At 41.5% G+C, this 21,719-nt stretch overlaps 1 protein-coding gene across 1 annotated transcript in view; it reads right to left on the bottom strand.

Moving 5' to 3' along the window:
• The window catches only part of LRPPRC (leucine rich pentatricopeptide repeat containing), a 181,062-nt gene that overhangs the window by 53,559 nt on the left and 105,784 nt on the right, over positions 1 to 21,719 (bottom strand). Inside the window, 3 exon segments of the mRNA XM_083175710.1 lie at positions 5,266 to 5,369; positions 9,790 to 9,914; positions 20,971 to 21,175. Of these exon segments, the coding sequence (XP_083031836.1) occupies positions 5,266 to 5,369; positions 9,790 to 9,914; positions 20,971 to 21,175 (434 nt within the window).

Below are 21,719 nucleotides of genomic sequence, written 5' to 3' on the forward strand. Positions count from 1 at the left end.
TAAACTACACCTACAAATACAATTAAGATAATGCCACAGCAAGGTTTGTTTTTTTATCTATAAAAAAAACCCCCACATTTTTGTATTAAGTATTTGTGTCTGCAAAAATGCTCATTACATACTTAACTACTTGAATTCTTTCCCCTCAGGGAGATGCTTAGCGAGAAGCAGTTGGGATGCGATTGAGGTGGGAACGGAGCTAATTGTTAGGACCCACCCATGTGCAGGAAAATACTGGAATTAGGGTAAACTTGCATAAAGGTCGGCTAAAATTAGGCTATTTGCATAGAATTTCATTAATAGGCACCACCCTCTCTCCTGTACTTAAGGCTAGGAACCTCTATCTTCAACCATACAGCTGGCTTCACTTGTCTGCTGACTGCTGTATGCACATATAGCTTTTTATGCGTTATTCAAGTATTTAAGTCATCGTGTCGATATTCAGAATGTCAACATCGGAATGTTCACGAGTTATTTTTATGTTAGGCTGCAATTAGGGTCGCCCTAAGATTAAGTCAACATGAAAAATCTCAATCAACTTTCTGGCAATGTTGACATTATGGGATAAAATTCAATGCCCTGAGGGCAAGCTATGGCGGCGAGCAGTGGAAATGGAGAGTGTGGCCATCAAACGGCGGTGCTCACCACAAAATGCAGCAGGCTTGCTGCATTTGCAGTGAACCTCGTCGATTAAGAGAATCCTCGCCGTACTCTGATGGCCAGGATTTCCCCGGAACAATGAATAATGTGAGTGGCTGGCAAGGGGGTTTGACGGCGAGAATGGCTTGTTTTCGGCGATCCTTGTTAATTACCACCCTATGACAATCGGGAATGACGATGTAACATTTTGACATTCTGAATGTTGACATTGAATGTGGGTCCTGCCAAACCTAAAGCTACATTAATTACAGACATGCTTTTTTCTCATCTTGTCAGAACAACCTGTTGAAATGAATAACCTTTTGATCCTCCTCCCACATCTAGGGACAAGTAGCAGTAGGTTTACTAATGAACAAGAGGGCATAGTCCAGAAATGGGCAGAAATTTAAACAGTTGCTAATCTTTCATTTGAATTTTTTTCCTTCTTAATTAGCTGTAATATTACTTGAATTCCAACTGTGCCTTTAACTGCAGTCACACAAACCTGACATGACATTTAAAATTAACTTCTGTAAATAACTGTTCAGAACAACAGTAAAGAAATAAAATGCGCAAAAGAATATTAGCATAGGGACAAAAGGCATTGCTTAGCGCAGAAACCTCATCTATGCCTTTTTGACACCTACTTCAAAACAACTGTTTTTTAAACATGTCAAATTATCAATCTAAGGAAACATTACGCTTTACGGATGTCAAACAGTCATTCACTAACTCCCCATATTTCTACCACCTCTCCCGCTTGACTTCCAGCGTTAAATGCAAAACTTTGATGATTCCATAATTCATACAATAAGCAATCTAAAAAAAAAAAAAAAAAAAACCTAGCTGGATCTCAGCTTCTCTGAACTTGAAACTGTGTTTAATTTGTTTTCCACCAAAATGAATTAAAATTCTGCTTAGCCAAAAGGAGGCAACGCTGCGAAAAAGAGGCTGATAAAGTTGCTTGGATCAGAATTTTGTAGAGACAAGAAATGAGCAATTTTATTTTCTGACATCTGCTTGTGAAAAGGCAAAGCCGCTTCACTGAAGTTCCCATTAGAGATTATTATAGTATTGTTTAAAAGCACCCTCTATCATCATAAGGTAAAATTAACACAAAACCCATGATTTGCTGTGTTGCAATTAATCACAATATTGTTTTGCCCTTAAGACAGTTATACTTAAATGACACAGATATTCATGCTTTGAAATTGCTAAACCATTAGACTGAAACACTTTCAAAACACATTAGATTTTACATTTTCTTACAGAGCACAAATCAGACACACCGTTACAAAGTTTAGCGCTAGTAGTAAGTCCAGGCAAGGATACGCCAGGTATGTAGACTACGGCTGATTTTGTTCAAGCCTCACAAGTCACAATGTCAGACTGGTTACGTACTGGTAGGAACAGTGATAGACATAGAACTACATCTGGCCATGCGATCATTGACTGGTCACAGAAAAGTAACTCCTCCCGATCTGTATATTTGACTAAAACACCTAAAATCTAGATCTTTGAGATCTGACGGTCGTACCAAGCAATTTAATAGAGCAGACTATGGGAAGCTTTGTAAAACTGAGGGATAGTGTGGGCATGGATAAGTGGCCATCTGAGCAGCACACAGCTTACCACATGTCCATCCCCTCAAAACAACCTGGTGTTGGTGGTTATAAGACCCTCTAGTCACTTGACTGCTTGGATACCACTCAGAAAGGGGCTGTTTGGTAGAGCTGGGCAGCATGACTGCTGCTTCAAATTGACTTTGGCTCCAGAAAATAATTCTAAACGAGCCTCTCTAGGCCCGCCATTATAGCGGAAAGTCCCTTACTACTCTTCCTACCCACACACCAGAAAGGTCTCATCACATCTTCTCAGACTGTGAACTTCTTCCCCGCCACTGGGTCTGGCTACCCACCCACCTGGTTAGGACCTTACTGTTTGGATGATACTACCGATCACCTTGAGAACAATATGAAGTAGTTGGTGGTCTTTCATAAGACCGTTTTACAGCCAATTAAAGGTCTCCATTTTGTAAGTTAAATCGGTTGAATAAGCAAGAGGCCCATCTTTATGGCTCAACAAATCAGATCTTAAATGTTGTCATCCGCTTTATACAGCCAGCAATAAAGAAGTAGATGCTTGCTCGTATATGGGCTTAGCGGGTTTGTAATATAAATGTGACTTTTAGGTTGCCACAACAGGAAAGTAATTAATCCTCACAATATTGCATATCTATTTAATAAATGATAAGATTAATTTATAATCCCATAATTTGATCCTTCAAACTTCTAGTAAAGCCATTACTTCCTTTCCTTTAAAGTTGGCTTCTTTAAATGTATACGATTTAACCAGGTTATGAAACATCTTCCTAAGGGTACAGCTATGGGGCCTGATGGTTTTATTTCTAATATATAGGTGGGCCTGAAGGCTTTATTGCTAATATACAGGTCACCTTTTGGGATGACTTGGCCTCATATTTTGGTCCATGTGTTTATTGAGAACATATAACCAGGTAACATTGGGGCAGATGTATTAAGCCTTAACAAGAGATAAAAGCAAGGGTGATAAGGAGAGATAAACATACAGCCAATCAGCTCCTCACTGACTTTTTTCAAACACAGGCTGTAACATGGCAGTTAGCAGGTGATTGGCTGGGCGTTTATCTCTCCTTATCACCCTTGTATTTATCTCTTGTTAAGGCTTAATACATCTGCCCCATTATTCCATGAACTTTGGGAAACCCAAATTAGTCACAATTCCTAAACCAAGTCAACTAAGAATAGGCCAATAGCAGTGGTAGCCAACCCTAGCCCTCGAGAGCTACCAACAGTTCACATTTTCCAGCTGCACTCATTAATCACTGACACATTTTAAAATATACACAGATGGAGCTAATTAGCTCACTTGTGATTCTGTGAGGAGACCTGCAAAACATGCACTGTTGGTAGCTCTCGAGGACTAGGGTTGGCTACCCCAGGTCTATAGCATTCCTTTTTTCTAATGTTTTAGCAATCCCCCCCCCCCCCCCCCCATCTTATTTATCTTGACCTACTGAGGTTTGTACTGGACCAACAAAGCATCTGATAATACATGCAGAGTTCTTTTTGTTATAATTGAACCTGTAGAGTTCTTATCATAACTGAACTGGTGTCAATAGTCCAAAGAACAATGTGTGCTGCTTTCTATAGACACTAGACTGGGACCATGGGCCGGATTCTGGTTCACTTGCCAAAGCAAATTCTCTCTCTAATGGACAAAAACCATGTGCACTGCAGGGGGAGGGCAAATGTGTTGGATATGGGTATGTTTTTGTTTCTGTTTAGGGAAAATAATGGCTGCTTTATTCTTATACTGCAAGATAGATATCAGTTTGCAGTGAAAACCCCACTCAAATCTAGCTCTCTCTGCACATGTTACAACTGCCCCACCTGCAGTGCACATGGCTTTGTCCATTAGAGAGAGAATCTAGAGAGAACCAGAATCAGGCCACATATGCCAAGAATAGTAACCCTCTTTAGCTGTCATTTGCCTAGCTTTAACTCTGTATTAGCTTTATATCGCAACCCTTTAACAAAGGTTTTCACGAATAACTAGGTACAGTGCATACCCCATGTTAACCCTTTGAGTGCCAAGTGAATTTGTCAAAATTGGTGTAAAAATTGCCAAGCAAACATTTTTAGTCATCCTAATGACCTGTATAGCAAATATAATCTTTTTTTACACAACATTTTTTATTTAAATTCATATAACAAATGTGAGAGACGCTGGCATTTTTAGCCAATATTTGCATATCTCTCACAGAGCTGTTGGCTCGTTCTACATGGTGAATTGCCTGATCTGGTACCTACGGTTAATTTACCTGGCATCAAGATTTGTCAGTTTACAGTATATTTAATGAACTCTGTACATATGCACAACGATATTTATGTGTCTGCATGTTCCTCCCTCTCCCTCCCACACTCCTTTTGCTCTTTCTGTATGATCTCCTTACACAAAATCTTAAAAAAAAAAAAAAAATTGTAAAAAAAATATATTACAGTGCCTGGTTTGGCTTATCAGTTTCATACAACAACATTTCAGTCGACTCCAGATAAAATATACTAATTCCTAACAGACCATGTTTGTCACCTACCCCTTCCTCTAAGCTGCTTATCACCGCAGGAGGTGGAAAAAGAATTTAAAAAAAATTATATTAAATGAAAATGCCAAACACTAGCACTTGGCTGATTAACTAAAAGAAAAGAACTATGTATAAATCTTGCCAAGGACACAACAAATTAGGAACAAAGAATTCCTTAGCAAGGAGGATTAAGCAACTTTAAAAACTCAGGAATGCTGCTTTAATATTATTGTTCCACAATTCAAAATTTGTTATGTTAAGTATTTTGTTCTTACTACATTCAGCAAATGTCCGTGAACCAAGAACATGCACCTATAATTAAATTGATAAAGCCATACTCGCTCATCTAGACAATTCAATATGCAATTTCTTATGACTTTCCATTGTGAGAGCTAGATTCTATTATGTTCCTTGTTCATATTAATTACAGGTTACAACATTAAATGTATTCCAAATAAACATGACCATGACACAGTGATTAGAAGACAGTTTACCAGTCTCACCTCTATAATGTTCTTAGCCTCGCTGTACTTTCCTGTTTGGATAAAGGCAAAGAATAGGTCGTGAAGCATTACTCTTTCACCTAAGTCACTTAAGACGTCCACAGCTGCAAGGGAGAGAGAAGAGAAAAAAAAGATTTTCAAAAATGTTTTTTTTTAACAAAAATATATATTTTTATCTGCACAAAAATATTTTATTTCCACTACCTTAAACAGCTTTAATTCCAAAGACAAAACCAGTGACTTGCTTTATCCCCTTGAACAATGGTTCCCAAACTCTATCCTCAAAGCCCTCTAATAGTTCAGGGTTTAAGACAATCCATGCTTGAGCACAGGTAATTTAGGGGGGTATGCAATACTCTGCCGCTATTTCCGACGGATGCCTATTCAATATTGTCATTATCAACAGCATTGAAGAGGCATCATGGCAGAACGAGCCCGACTTTAAAGTCGGGCAAATTCTGTCAAGAATAGCTGTGGATTGTTGCAATCCAGGCCGAATCTCGACAATCCGCGGCCGTTTATGAGGACACGGCCCCTTTTCGTCCATCGGCAGGCGGGACATTGAATCCCCCTGCCGATTTACTGTCGGGCACACCACAAACGGGCTAGGATCATGGCTGTCGGGACGGACCGACAGTCATGATACGGGATTGCATACCCCCCTTAATCTGTACCCCATACTTTTGATTAAACCACTATGGTCAGTCTTCAAAATGGTGCTATTCCCAATATTCATCACATGGAAAGTGGTGCTACATTGGCCGGTGGAACGCATTAGCAGTTTTTGGGATACAGCTTCTATTCGCAGTTGTAGGGGGGTATTTAATCTTGGCCAAAATTTTCGTTGAGTAAAAAAAAAACGGCAAAGATTTGCTGATCAGTGTTCAATCATGGGCTTTTTGCGCCTGTTTTCCAGCAAATTTAGTCCATGCAATTTCAGTTGTTATTTTAATTGGATCAGCATGGGCGAAAGTTGCGGTAATTTTGCCAATTTATGTGGTTTTCACACATGCTATATTTTTTACCCAAGCAAAAATTCAGCACAGGGATTGAATAGGGGAAATTGAAATCTCCCCAAAAAACGGACAAAATTTTCAGATTTTTTACAACTAGCGAAAATTTTATGTGGGATTGAATAACACCCATAGTTTACAAGCAGTTGCCATCCAATGTATGTACAGAATAACTGCCCACCAAAATCAACTACTTAAAGAAGTATTTCAGAAAGTGGGATTAGGACCTTGAACAAGAAAGGTATATGCGGGGGGCGCTGGAATTCTGATCACACTCTTCCAAGTTCACTCAGTCGTCTTGGATGTTTCATGTAAAAGATGGGAGAAAGTGGAGATGTAGATGACTGGGAAATTTAAGTAATCAATAGGGTAAAAAAATGGCCCAGCTTGATCAGCGTACCCTCACTCACACAGTGGTGTAGGCAAACATTCATCTAAAGGTATCTTTATACTTGGATAGGGTCACCAATTTGGTGTGATAGAAAGGAACCCACACCTCAATATTTCCTATAGTTATGTCGTACCACATTCAGACAAGAGCGAAGTTGCTCTCTCACATAAAGGTTTCTTTCTAGGGGTTTCTCTGTCGGAACACTGACACTCCCCGTATAGTTATCCGATATTCGGTACCATAAAATACAGGAAATGTTCTCAGTTGCAATAAACTTATTAACACAGAAAAGTGCACAAGTTACTTGTGAGGTAGACTTAAATTCACGATACCTGAAAAGCTGTGTATGCCACTAACTGCTGGCCAAGGGTCCACAGGTTAAGCCTCACAGGATACAATAGCACAAGACTCTCAACTAACGCGTTTCGATAGCTAGGGCTATCTTTCTCAAGGCTTTTATGGTACAGAATATCGGATACATATCCTGTGAGTGTTCCAACAGAGAAACCCCTAGAAAAGGATGCCTTTATGTGAGAGAGCTACTTCGCTCTTACATGAGTGTGGTACGACATACCTATAAGAAATATCGAGGTGTGGGTTCCTTTCTATCACACTAAATCGCTGATCCCATCCAAGGCTCAAGATACCATTATATGATTGTTCCCCTTCACCACTGTGTGAGTGAGGGTACGCTTATCAAGCAGGGCCATTTTTTACCCTATTGATTACTTAAATTTCCCAGTCATCTACGTCTTCGTTTTCTCACATTTTTTACATGAAACATCCTTGACGACTGCGTCAACTTTGGAGTGTGAGAAGATCAGTGGAATAACAGAAATACAGCGCCCCCGCACATTCTGTTCTTGTTCATGTTCAACCAATGAGGAGTTTGTGGTGATCCTCATCCTGAACTTGTGCTGGCAGCAGGAATTGGGATTGCGCCTTGGGACCATTTGTCTTTGTGTCGGGATTAGGACCTTATCAACTCCAATCAAATGTATTTAAATATTTTCTTCTTATTATTTTATTATAAAGGAGCTTTAAAAATGCTACCTCAAAGCTGATTGATTGCTACGGGCAACACCTCCACTTGTCCTCTGCTTGTTACTTCTGTCCCCCCTTTTGTCCGGTTTTATGACTGGTGCCCCAGGCATAGTCTAGCCAGAAATGTAACTTAAAACTAAATCTATTCATACAGTCTCAGGGAGGAATTAAAAAAAAAAAAAAACACTGGCCACAGCAGTACATGTTCCGAATGAAAAGGTGATTCTCGATTACAGATCAATTACAAAATGTATGGCTATTATACACAAAAGCTGCAGAGAACGCTCGTCAAAAGAGTCTGGAGTTAGAATGAAGTATGGACGCTGATGTTTTAATTAATTATCCATGAAAACATGGGAGGGCATCAGGATAATATTGTGAGCATAATACCTGTCATTCATTAGCCTTTGTTGAAATGTCTGGAGTAACTATGGACTCTTTGGATAAAAAGCCTGCTCTATGGGAAGGCTTGTAATTAAATGCTTAGGTTAGCTAAATGTTCTAAGTGCTACAAAAAAAAGCCTTTTATCTTAGGCTTCTGGTATACACATTTCTTTTAAAAATGGATTCGAGGCACGCAGATTAGATATGTCCAAGCAGCAATGAGATGACATGAATTAGGCATTGTCAGCCCACACAATAAGAACTACACTTGAGCTCTTTGCAGTTCAAGGAATAACCACTTAAAGTGTACAAAAAAAAAGGAAAAAAGAAAGAAGCCCCCCCACAAGTACTGGATGAGGGAATGGATTCAATATATCCTGCATCCAGATGCAAGAACGTCTAAAAATCTGCTTTAATCAAACACATTGAATCATTTTATGCCAGCGCAGTGGTACAGTGGCTAGCATTAAATCCCTACCGCCAGTGGCGGAACTCCCGGAGGCAATAGAGACTTTTGCCGCCGGGCGTTAGCCATCAGGTGGGCGAGTGACAGGAGATCCCCTGCTCTGTACGGGTGTCCTGTCACTGCGGCCCCAATGTTCTCTGAGTCCCTACTGTAATACACACTGACTGCACACACTCGGCATCCCGTCAGATGATGGTGCCGCTGCTGCAGAGCTAGTAGTGTGGACAGCTGAGTGACGGCTCAGCTGTCCAATGATAATTGATCCAGCGGCACCCTGATTGGCTGCCCGGAGGAGGAAGGATGTGGATCCCTGTGCGCAGCATACTCGGTGATGGCACGCAGCGGCAGCGCTGAGTTTGCTCTGTGCACACACACAGGGATCCACGTCCTTCAATCATGGTGCCTCAGGTTCAATTATCATTGCTGTCCACACTAGTTCTGCAGCAGGGGGACCACCACCTGACGTGATGCCGAGTGAGTGTAGTGATGCGCGCTATCCGGCAGCCAGGCGGCAGCGCGGGAAGCGCTGCTGGTTTTGAAAACATTCTGCATGCTGATTGGCTGAGATTCAGCCAATCAGCGTGCGGCGAGTTTTCAAACCCATCAGCGCTTCCCGCGCCGCCACCTGCCTGCCGGATAGCGCGCATCACTGCAGGGACCCCGCCGCCAGATCACACAGCGCAGCAGGAACCCTTTCCCCCCCCCCCCCCGTAGGCACCGGGGCGCCCCACCCCCCCTCGCCTGGGGCGCTCCAGTGCCTTGCACCGGCCCTGAGTGAGTGCAGTGTGTATTGCTCCGGGCGCCTCATCTGAACTTACGCCACTGCCTACAGCACTGGAGACATGAGTTTGATTCCCTGTGTGTGGAGTCTGTATGTTCTCCTTGTGTTTGTGTGGACCTCCATCAGGTACTCTGGTTTCTTCTCACACTGCAAATATATACTAGGAGGTTGACTAAAGTGTGCCCTATTATGTGCATGTGCTTTACGATGTGTATGTGTGTTTGTGAGCTAGGGAACTAAAAAGGCCACCATACACTAGTCCGATTTGGCAACGATCCACCCGATTCCTACAGATCGAGCCAAGAAATTGGGTGAAAAGTGGACAAATTGGATGTGTTTGTTAGGCTATGGCCTGGACAGGTCAAAGAGACTTTCAATTTGTCTAGATTTTATAAGTATTGTGAGGAACCCTGTTATTGCCAATCAATCCTTTATGTCAACTTACTTTCTCTTAGCAAGTCCGTTTCTTCTTTCTCCACCAGTATTCTAAGGATTTCATGACATAAAGGAGTGGATCTGTATTTCTTGGCACACTCAATCATGGCTTCCACAGCAGAGTCTATATTCTCTCTATTGGTAATAAACAGGATACAGTATGAGAATCCACACAAAAGCATACAGTCAGAAACAGGCTAAGTTCTGAGGCACCATAGGTACGACAGTTTTTTTGGCAGTGAACTTTACTGATGTTACACAGTTGAGAAACCTGAAAGAGAGAGAAAGTGGGGAATATACCCAAAGCAGCCAATCCTCTTCTAGCTTAGCTTACAGACTGCGCTAGGTAAATAATAGCTAACAGATGATTTGTTGCTATGTGTAGCTTCTTCACTTTCTCTTTCAAAAGGTACATCTCCCCCTAAAGACTCCCAGTCACCATGCCATTTGGGTCCCATTTCACCTGATTCCGGTGGATCGGGCCATGAAATCGGCCAAAATCGCATGTGTACGAAATTCAATCCAATGCGCAGTCCTGTGTGCATCGGAACGGAGCCGGAGATCATACGTGCTGTACAGAAGATCAATCTTATGTGCAGCCACCAGTGGCGCATCATAGGGGGGCTCAGCGAGACGGACAGGTGGACTGCTTCGGGTAACTTCCCCACTTTCTCTCTCTCAGGTTTCAGGCTCCTCCCCATTAATGAGTTGACCAACATAGTGCATGCTTCTCAATGAAGCAGTTTATGACTACATTAAATAAAAGCAAACTCGCAACCAACCGTGCGTCCCTATGTCCATTTGCATACATTGTTCTATCAGCATTAATCTATATTTACTATGCTTTAAGTATCCATGTTTCACATTTTTAAAAAGGGCCCGCAAGTATGAACTGCTAGCCATGATCTTCAACATGGAATGAAAAAGTATGCCATCAAACTTTGGTAGAACACCACTATGATTGGTCCACAGCATGGTTACGGTATAAATGGCAGACAGTCACTAGGTTGACCACTAATGGTCAACAGTGACTAGGTCGATATCTTGAAATTGTTGACAACCCGAGGTCGAAATTGACAAAAGGTCACGGTGTACAAGATCAAGTTTTTCACGGTTTGTCTGTCGACATGGACAACATGTAAGTGTACCGCTGCCCTCAGCACGCTATTATATTCCTACTCTATGCCCAATTGCAGGGCTGGGCAACACCGGCCCTCCAGATGTTGATGAATTACACATCCCAGCATGCCTTGCATCAGTTTCAGCATGGCCACATAGCAAAACTAATGCAAAGCATCCTGGGATGTGTAGTTCATTAACATCTGGAGGGCCGGTGTTTCCCAGCCCTGCCCAATTGGATAGTAGAGTATGAAAAAAAAACCCCCACCTTTTTTGGGAAAAAACCCAGTGAAAAACCATGTCCAAGCTTGTGTCGACCTTTTGTCAATGTCGGCCTTTGGTATGTCGACCATTTAAAGGTGTCAATCGAGTCACTGTTGACCATTAGTCGTTGAATTTGTGACGGTCGACCTAGACATTGTCCACCCAGTGACCGCATACCCATAGCACCAGCTGACTGTGAAAAAGAAGTTTGCCTTTGTGTTGCATTTAACTCCCTTTTAAAAACTAAAGCTTATTCATTCCCAACCATCAGGCTGCTTTATGTTTTGCCCATTTACAGCTGCCACGTGACAAAGTTACTGTTTTATAGACATGCAGATTTTAGGTTACACTAAAAAGTAAAATATACACACAGAAGAAACAATAATTTGATTGCAACACTACTAACAAAAGGATGAAAACGAGCCCTACTTTAATGGCTATGCATGCAATTTCCCTCCGAGTAAGCCGTGCTTACAGTGAATCTTCCAGCACCCCACTGAGGTTTTGTCGGTTTGGGGGGAAGACTAAATTGCAGGTTAATTTCAAGGATGTCCTACATCACTGGAAGCACTTTAACAATATTGGCTAGATTATGGTCATGCAATTTTGGTAGAAACATTACAGTAGAGGACACAAACTTTAAAAAAATAAAGTGTATGACAATATTGTGGGTTTAAAATGTGAGATCGTATGATAAACTCTGCAGAGGAAGAAGCACTTAGTGTCTATGTACAGAAAGACGAATCTCTAGTCTGTGACAAAGCATACCTGCAATTGTTTAAAGGGCTGTCAGATTTAAAGCAGGATTAGCTATTGTCAGATGGACAGCGCAGGATGTAAGACAGATAGATCTATAAATACTAGGAAGGCGCACCACGATTGTTATTTCATTCAACAAGAAGTTCAGCTTTTCAAAATGATGGCAAAACAATTATCCTATAGTAAGTACTGACTATACCCAATCCCCGCATCATGAATAGAGCTGTTTTAGGTCAAAACGATTAATTAATGAACGATTACGGTGCCAGTCAAATGGACAAGCTAATTGACTTCAGTCTTAGAAAGCATGATGTGAAAAGATATTCTCTGCGTACATATCAATGATTGAAGGAAATGAAAAGAATAAAAAAAAAAGAAAGAAAACTGCTGACGGAAAAAATGGAATAAAAAAACCTTCAATGTAAAAAAAAGAAAAAGAAAAACCAATATGAAAATAGAATACATTTAAAATCCTAAGCAAGACACCTTTTACATTTTTATTGTACTTCTTAACAAGACTAAATAGAACCACATGGAACGGAGTTGTGAAGGAAAGGGGGGGTGGGGGGTGACAACTAAAACAAAAATAAATTTACACAATCCTTTTACTTTTATACTTAACAAGAAGGAAGATATAATTAATATTGCCTTTGCTTTTCTGTCACTAGTTACTATGGGAAAAGGTCTCATCTGTTATTTTTCAAAACACAGCCATAACTTGACAGTTAAGAGTTGAACGGCTGGTGTGTTATCGCCTTCCCCTTTATCATTTCACCCAGCCGCATACAACTTTCCCTAAGTTTGAAGCCTACATAAAAATTGAGCAGGGTAAAATGAGTCTTGGCAGCATGCGTGTGTTGCATGGCGGAACTACCCCAGCTGTAGAAGGTGCTGCTACTTTTGGGTCCAAAAATAAACAGTTGTACTTAGCTGCCACTGTTCTCCCCGAAGCTTAATTGCCACTGCTCAGAACAAGCTCCTTTACATCATAGAGTGGCTTTCAAAGCCACCGGCGAGGGGTTTGTGCGTCAAAACCCCTTGCCGGAAGATTGCAGTATTCTATGTGCCGGGGAAATACTCGATGTCCCCTGATTCCCCGGAACGGCGAGGTTCGTGACAAATGCAGCGCTGCATATAGTGGCGAGCCTCCCACTTTGACCTTCGCACTCGCCGTTTCCACCTCACTGAAAAGAACCAGTGAGGTGGAAACCGCGAGTGAAGGGGGGTCAGTTGAATACTGACCGCAAACTATGACGGCAAGCTATCGGCACTGCTCACCGTCACAGCTTGCCCTTTGGCATTGAATATACCCCATAGGTGACATATCTGGAATTCTGAGACTTCCGCCAGACTTAATTAGGGTATGGCAATATGGTCCCACACTCCAGTGGAACTTACTTCCCTTCTTGACCCTTATGTAAGGTTTCAAATAATAACAATTAGAACAATATTCACAATGAATGCCCACAACGGACCACTTTTCTAAAACAGAGGCTAGGCTCCATTGAGAAAGATCTGTATCTATATTTTTCCTTTTAATAAGGAGGGGAAACAAGCCACTAAATATTGATTTATATAAGGGTGAAGTGCTGGGATATTGCACACAAAGCTTAAGCTAAGTGGCAATTTACCTAAGGGCTTTGCTGATTGAAAAGCTCTCAAACCAAGAATCACTAGAGGAGCGGAGAAAGGGAATTAGAAGGGAGGATGGTTAAAAAAAGAAATTATAAAATAAATCTTAACACAAATCCTTCCAGCTTAAATCTGAAGCAGATGTTAGCTTGTAACGAAAACAAGACCCTAAACCAGCTTTACAAAATTACAGGTAACCCTTTCAATCCTCACTCTGGCATAAAGGGGGTTAACACGAAGCGGCAACCATTTTATCCCGTGAGGATGAGGAATCTTCAAGGAGACCGGTGATGTAATTACAACTAATCCTCATACACACAAAAAAATTAACTCTGTTGAAGGCTTTGTAATTTCCCTAGGTACAATTTAGCTGTCACTTACTTTAAAATTTACTCAAACATGCATTTGGAACAGTGCTAACTTCACATGTCAAGTGCTTTCCAGCCAATTAAGTCTACACTGGAAGTCTGCGTTAAACAACTGAATGATTAGACAAGATAGCTCATTTCCTTGCTCTTTTGTTCAACATAAAAATGCCACATTTACATTACTAGACTCAACAGGATTTTGACAGGGGGTAAGGGAGGGGAGAAACATCATAAAAATTGAAAACCGTATCGAACAGTGTCCGTACAAAACACATCAAAAAAGTCATTTACAAATCATCCTTCAAAAGCCAATAGCCGTGAATGTAGCCTAATTATGACTCAGTGATGCTTGACAGGGAACCATCTTATCGCTGTATTGCCCCGTTAGGAGAAGTACGAAGAGATACAAAGTGCCTTTAATATTGTGGCAAGTCCGTATTTGCTTGTTTGTAATGTACAACAGCAATTGCGCAGGACAGAATACATTTGTGATGCACACATAAGTGAGTAGAGATTCCCACGGGGACCCTATATTGCAAACCATCAGCACCACGTGTTCACTTACAAGCAAACAAATATTGTGTTTTCAGGATTTCATTGCTATTTTTGATAAAACAAGAATAATAAAAAAATACATAATTAGGGCTTGTACATTAACATGCTGCGGATGCAATCCTTTTATTGCCTGGTCTTGGAACTGAAGGTTGTTAATGCAGTAGGAATCACATATATGTCACTATCATCAACGGAGTCTACCTATCACAAAATTAAGGATGTCTAGAAGGAGTCCTTCTATACTTAATACGGACATGGTGGTGGACCTTGAAAGGTGTGAAGGTGGCATCTTTGAAGTTCCACCACCATGTCCGTATTAAGTAGAAGGACTCCTTCTAGACATCCTGGAAAGTGGGTATTGATGGCAGTGTTGTGTTGGGGCGAAGAAGTTAGACATTTTGCCTAGGGTGCCGAGAAGCCTTATACTGCCCCTATGGAAACGACTAACACAAATTTTTCCTCTGCTACATGCAGGTGTCCGACGCTCGTTAAATGTAAGCATCATAATACAGGATGGCGGAAGTAGATTCTGGAACAAAGCTCAAAACTGGTAATCTTCTTAAATATCATATTGGTCTAGTCATACAGGTTAAAATTATAAATGGTAATATTCCAAATTACAGCAGTTGTGGTATGCAGATGGCTGAGAGACAATGTATAGGTCAGAAGTCAATAGTTTGCCATTTTTTTAACTTTTTTATACTTAATCATTCCAAATCAGAGTCTGTGTGGATGGTAAAGCAGCAGAGGCAAGTGGCCTGAAACTTTTCATGTGTCAACCTGGACAGCACGAGGCGACACTCTATAGATACTCCAACCTCTGTCTGTCTGTAATCACCCAATTTGTCTGATCACTGTTGATTACAGATGTAAAGTGCAACTGAATAGGCTGCGCTACATAGGAAACTGTAAATAAATAAAAGCTAGTGAAGACTTGCGGAGGGAGTGGGGCGTCGCCATGGGAAAACTGATCCCAGTCCTCTATTGTAAACCCCCTAGAACCCAAGTAGTACATTCTAAAAACTGGTCATACACTAAACCAACCATCATCTAACTAGTTGATTGGATGGAATGAAAACAGACAAACAAACAAATTGGCCCAATCTATTTGATTTATACAACATGTTTAAACATCAGTTTTTGCCCATTTTCTGGTGTTTGGGAGCAGATTGCAGTTTGTCATTTTCTCCCAGACTTTGCTAGCTTTTCATTCCAACCAACCATCTAGTTGAATTAATGTTGGTCTAGTACAGTCGCACCCTAGGATGTCTCTGGACATTTGTTGGGGTACTTTAGATTGGTGATACATGAACAATTCAAACTATTTATGGTCAATGTAACAGACAAAACCAGTGCTGGTGGTTGCCTATCATAAAATGTATTGGCAAACTAGAAAAACACAATTTACATTCTAACTTTATCAATAAGAAACTTTTGGCAAGGGGTGCTGTGAAAAAAAAAGTCTGATACTTTAGGGCGCCATGATTCAAGCTTTTTTTTGGGAACCACTGGTCTAGTGTATGGCCTGCTTAAGGAATGATTCACCAGTTTATTACAAATCAGTAATATTCAGACTACATACACTGATCTTACTGCATCTGGACAGGTTGTTTTGACTACTTGCCTCAAGCACCACCAAAATTCATTCTATTATGAAACAGTGTGAGGACCAAACACATTGAGGATCTTAGAAATAAGTGTGCCACAGAGAAATATTTCCAGAACCGTATTGTCCCAGGGGCACCGACTATCAAGTAGATGGGGTGGATAATTTCACAAGTTGCAGGAGAATTGTGTTTCAATTTAAGACAAGCAGGATAATTCCCTAGTCTAAATATTAATAAAGTGAGACTCAATCAGTGAATGGCCTATTGTCATTAAATGTACTGCCAAGTCTGTGGCTTCTTAAAGACACAAGCTGTTCTGTATTAAAAGGAAAGCCTTACAATAATCCCTTGGATCAGATTCGCTTTCTGCTGTTTAGATTGGTTAAAAGGTTCAACCAATAAAACAGATGGCCATGGTTTTACAAATGATAAAGGATTTCCCCAACTCTAATGTTGCCTACTTTGAATAGCTCCAGTGTCTTGGGCTGTGATATCGGCACTCTGTCCCCAGTAAGGAGAAATATTCCCCATGAAGGAACATGGGAAATATCCATTGGTTGGCCGTGGCAAGACATACACTGCCTGATGTGACTGACAAGACACTTTCAAATAAGAAACTGAAGGGACATGATGGACAATCCAGCATGTCTGAACAATCAATATTACCAGATAAATCACAGGCATACACTATGCTACCCCAAAAGATGAGTGAAACTAGAAATTATATTCAATATATGGGAAATCGCGACTTGCCTTGAAATAGTGATTGCGTCCGAGGTTGTGGGCACTCAAGCTCAGGAATGTAATGTAGCTAATTGTTCCAAATAGGCCGAAATTACGCTGAAGATCGACAAACAATGGAGGGGACATGCTTCACTGACAAAGAAACTTCTTTTATCTATATTGCATTATCTCTTAAGATACAATGGAATAACACAAATATAAAGTTCAAATAATTAGGATGTTTCTGATGGCAGATTAAACGATTATACTGTATGCCAATTATATCAGAGTATACCTGTATAATGCCTGTGGGGAGCATCAGTATACAAGGTGTATGCAATAAGTTTCCAGATGTGCAGTAAATTGGTAATCTAAATGTCTGACTAGTTCCTGTGAAACGTCAAGGCAGAAAACCATATACTGTACGCATGTTCACTTCCTTCACAAGCTCGTTGTGTATTTATTTATTAACAGTTTCTTATATAGCGCAACATATTCCGTTGCACTTTACATAATAAAACAAACTGGGTATTTACAGATAGTCAAAGGTATGGGGGCCCTGCTCGCTTACAATCTATAGGGAAACTGGCATTTATACAAAAGGATAGATATTATATATTGTATAAAGACTACCAGAATGTAAGGTTTCTGGTGTGCTGTATGATATGGTGACCCAGCAGTTTGGCCAGGGGGTCAGGAGGATGGAAAATGTAAAAAAAAAAAGAGGCTGTGTGTGGTCTGTAGGTACTTGTGTATTATCATGGTGCCCATCGCATCGCATCGCATACCACTAATTAAGGTATGCGATGGGACCGATTTGAGGCTTTTCTCTGGCAGAGTGTACAATTTTTATATCGCGTTGCATCGCATGCCATTATAATGGCATGCGATGCGACGCGATTTCAATGTTAAATGCCCACCCAGACCCGATTTTTTATTTTATCCCCACCCTGATGGGTAATGAGTATGTTAAATGCCCCCCCCCATTGTTAACGCCACCCCACTATCAACGCTAATCCGAAGCGTGGCGAGCACAGCGAGCTCGCGAGGGGCGGCGGTACGTGTCCTACGACCTTTTCATACCCCCACTCTCCACGTCGGCGTGGAGTTGATTTTATATAGTGTAGCGAGCCACCGAGCCCGAAGCGTGGTGAGCGCAGCAAGCCCCGCGCATAACTTCGCAAGTATTACGCGTCCGCTGGCCTCGCTGCGCTCGCCTCACTATATAAAATCAACTCCACGCCGACGTGGATAGTGGGGGTATGAAAAAGTCGTAGGACGCGTACCGCCGCCCCTCGCTATGCTTCGGGTTGGCGTTGATAGTGGGTGGCGTTTACAATGGGGAACTTTTAACATAGTCATTACCCATCAGGGTGGGTGTACAATCTAAAATTGGGTCTGGGGGGCATTTAACATAGGAATTAGGCATCTGGGTGCATGTACGACTTAAAATCGGTCGCATCGCATGCGATGCGATTTTTAGTTGTACAATGACCTGCGATGGAAATCGGGGGGCGCCGTGATAATACACAAGTACCGGTCTGTACAGCGGGGATGTGATTGGATAGGAACGGCATATGAAGGTAAGCTTGCCTGAAGAGGTGAGTTTTCAGGGAACGCTTGTAGGTTTGGAGACTGGAGGAGAGTCTTATTGTGCTTGGGAGAACATTCCACAGTGAGGGTGCAGCCCAAAGAAGGTCCTGCAATTGGAAATGCGAGCGGGTAATGTGTGGATGAGAGACGTAGATCTTGTGAGGAGCGAAGAGGTCAGTTTTGAAGATATTTTGATATAAATGTAAAACATGTAAGTTGGTGTAGTTTGGTTTATGGCCTTGTGTGTAAGTAAAAGTATTCTGTATTGAATACGGTAGAATACAGGTAACCAATGAACTGACTGACAGAGTAGCTTTGCAGACGATGGACGTCTGGCTAGGAAGATTAGCATCAACAGAGTCCTCAAACACAAGATAGCAGAAGAATTTTAATAGACTGCTTTTGTGGAGAAAGCAACATCCTGAATCCCTGTGTTTGAGTGGCTTACAGAATTTTGGCACAGACGACTGTCCCTTTAAGATGAAGAGCACTGCAGCCATCCTGTGTCAGCCAGCACTAAGGACACACATCACCATGTAGCCCATAGTGGATTTGGGTTCAGGGTGATCCTGATGATATAGTTATCTTATCGTGGTCCATCTGCTTGATAATCCATGAAAAGCTTGGTCTACACAAGGTTCCCTGGTGCAGGGTGCCCCATTAAGCTGATTCGATACCCGGAGGCGGCTGGGGTGATTTGGTGCCTCAAGATAGTGGACAGGTTTCATAGTGGTTGCTTATATTTTGTCTGGGAGATCATTAGTGGTGATAAATCCTGTATCTCCCTCTACAGCAGGGGTGGGGAACCTTTTTTGTGCCAAGGGCCATTTGTATGGGGAAAAAAATCCTTCGGGGGCCATATGTAAAAATGTCTCTTACAAATTGTCCTGCTGCAGCCTTCCCAGGCTTCGGTGGCTGCCGCTGAATAGGACTGACAGTCTCCAGTTGCTGTTGATTAAGAGGAATCTTGCAAGAACTACCGACCTCTCGTGAAAATTCCCCTCTACTTGACTCCTGGAAAAGCCGCCTGGTGGGTGGGAGGACCACTCAAACGGCTACGGGGGCCGCATACGGCCACAGGGCCTGAGGTTCCCCACCCCTGCTCTACAGTCTCCCTCTGAGACCGCACAAAAGGAGCACAGTTGGAGGCGCACCACCAGAGACGTTCCGACATGAGCAAAGCATGGACAAGCAGATGGGGTTATTTTTGTGGATAAGACTGGTCATGTAGCTACCGTGCCCGTGTGCAACAAAGCACCATCGCTAGGGACTTGTAAGTCAATCAAGCACAAAACGTGTGGTATTTGCTTTGAGTCATAGAAAGCTGCAGTGGAGACCTTCATCCAGCATGTAGAAGACATACCTGCTTCGGACTGGGCAAGCTGCTTCACTAAGTAGTTTGAGCACATGGGGAATACCGTGAAAACAATGTTAACTTTGTAAATACTTTAGTTATCGCACTTTAGTTATTGCACACCCCTCATACTACTGAAGTGAATAACACACCTCAATTAGGGAACAAACTAATAAAACAAGACTGGGTATTAACCTATAGACAAAAATTAAGAGGGCCCTTTTCGCAATATTACCATCTACAATCTCATCTCATGTGGAATATACTCTACCACCTTTATTGATGACACATGGAATTTAGAGCCATTAAATGTAAAGAAAAAAGCAGCTTTATATGAAACAATCCAAACATTGCAGAAATTTGACAAGCGCAGACAAATGTTACACAAGACTTAAGCCTCGTACACACTGGGCGATTTCAGCCATAATCGCTGGGCCAGGACCAGTGGCTTCCACCGGCAGAGAGTCTCCTTTTTAGCAGCACCATCTCTGGTCGCTAATAAAAACAGGACACTGAGCAATATATTGCTCAGCGACCATATTGCTCCGTGTGTATGGAGCTTTACAGAGAAAGTCTTTATGCTACAAAAAATACAGTCTCAGCTAATTACAGTACAAATGCAAAAACCCGACAAACTTGTTGGATATGGAGAGATAGCATTGTGAAGACAGATTTGAGGTAGCAGCAGATAGGGACTGGGGGTGGGGTGGAGAATTTGTGGGCTAAAAACTGTTACAGCTCAAAGTGAAAGTAAAACCAATCACAGCTCAAAGTGAAAGTACATTGCAGAAGCCGTCATTTTTACGGATTTTTAACTAGTAGTTGCTAGATCAATTTGCTTAGTAACCTGTGATTTGTATCACTCCACTTTTGTGATTGTGATTTTCATATAGAATTCACTATCCCATAATAGAAATAGAGACACAAACACACACACACCGGGGGATATTTAATTTCATGCCATGACCTTATAGTGGAGTTTAATATATAAACTCAGTGGAAGCATCTATTTCATGATCGGAACTAATAATCAGGGCCTCATGTAATTCTAGAGGACTAGAGACCTAAGGTCCTGTGTGCGTCATACGTTGCCAATATTGATAGTTACTAGAGAAGCAATAGGCGGTATTGTAAGAGAAAAAAAAAAAAAGAAAAAACTGCCAACAGTGTGTAGCGATACAATTGAATTATACAACTGCTGCAGGGCCGCTACTTACTTTTTCAGATGTACCATCACCAATGAAGAACATAAGCCGTTTGTAGGTTTGGCCAACCCCAGCATTACAATGTTTTCAAACATGGCTTTCACATTCTCCTCGTCACCTTTCGAGGCCAGACTGTCCAGGATGCGGTAGTAGAACGCGGTTGGTTTATCCAAACGAATATCTTTCTCCTTCATCTCCTTTAAAATGTTAATAGCGTCTACAACGGAACACAAAAGGGCCCTTAGGTAATTTCATGGAGTGAAAACAAACTGTTATTAAAACAGCATTTCAAACCCAGCAGGAATGTAAATTCTGGTGTATAATGCCGATTTCAAGTTAATTACTACTTGCATTTCTAAACGAGACTACAATTATAAATCCACAATAGCATGGTTTTATCATTTCCCCGCAACTCTGACTACAAATTACAGATAGGAACCGTGTGCCCACTTTGCACCATGTAACCCTGTACTGTCTGCCCTATAGCAGCACGGTCTCGCTAAATGGATGCTTTTATCATTCAATGCCAACATCTGCTAAATCACAGCATTGTTTCTTCAGCAGATGGCTTGTCAGGAGGCCAAATAATAAAGATGTATTTACAGTGTATATACAGCCAGACTAATGGCCTGATACCGATAGGGTCTGTTTGCTGTTTCGATACTAATTAGACAAGCAGAGCCAATGAAAGCTTTCCAACAGACTGCATGTTAAAACATTAGACTCATTAAGCCTCATTAGGAAGGCAGAAATAAACATTT

The sequence above is a fragment of the Crinia signifera genome, chromosome 3, assembly GCF_055691185.1.
Source record: "Crinia signifera chromosome 3, ASM5569118v1, whole genome shotgun sequence".
Taxonomy (NCBI): Eukaryota; Metazoa; Chordata; class Amphibia; order Anura; family Myobatrachidae; genus Crinia; species Crinia signifera.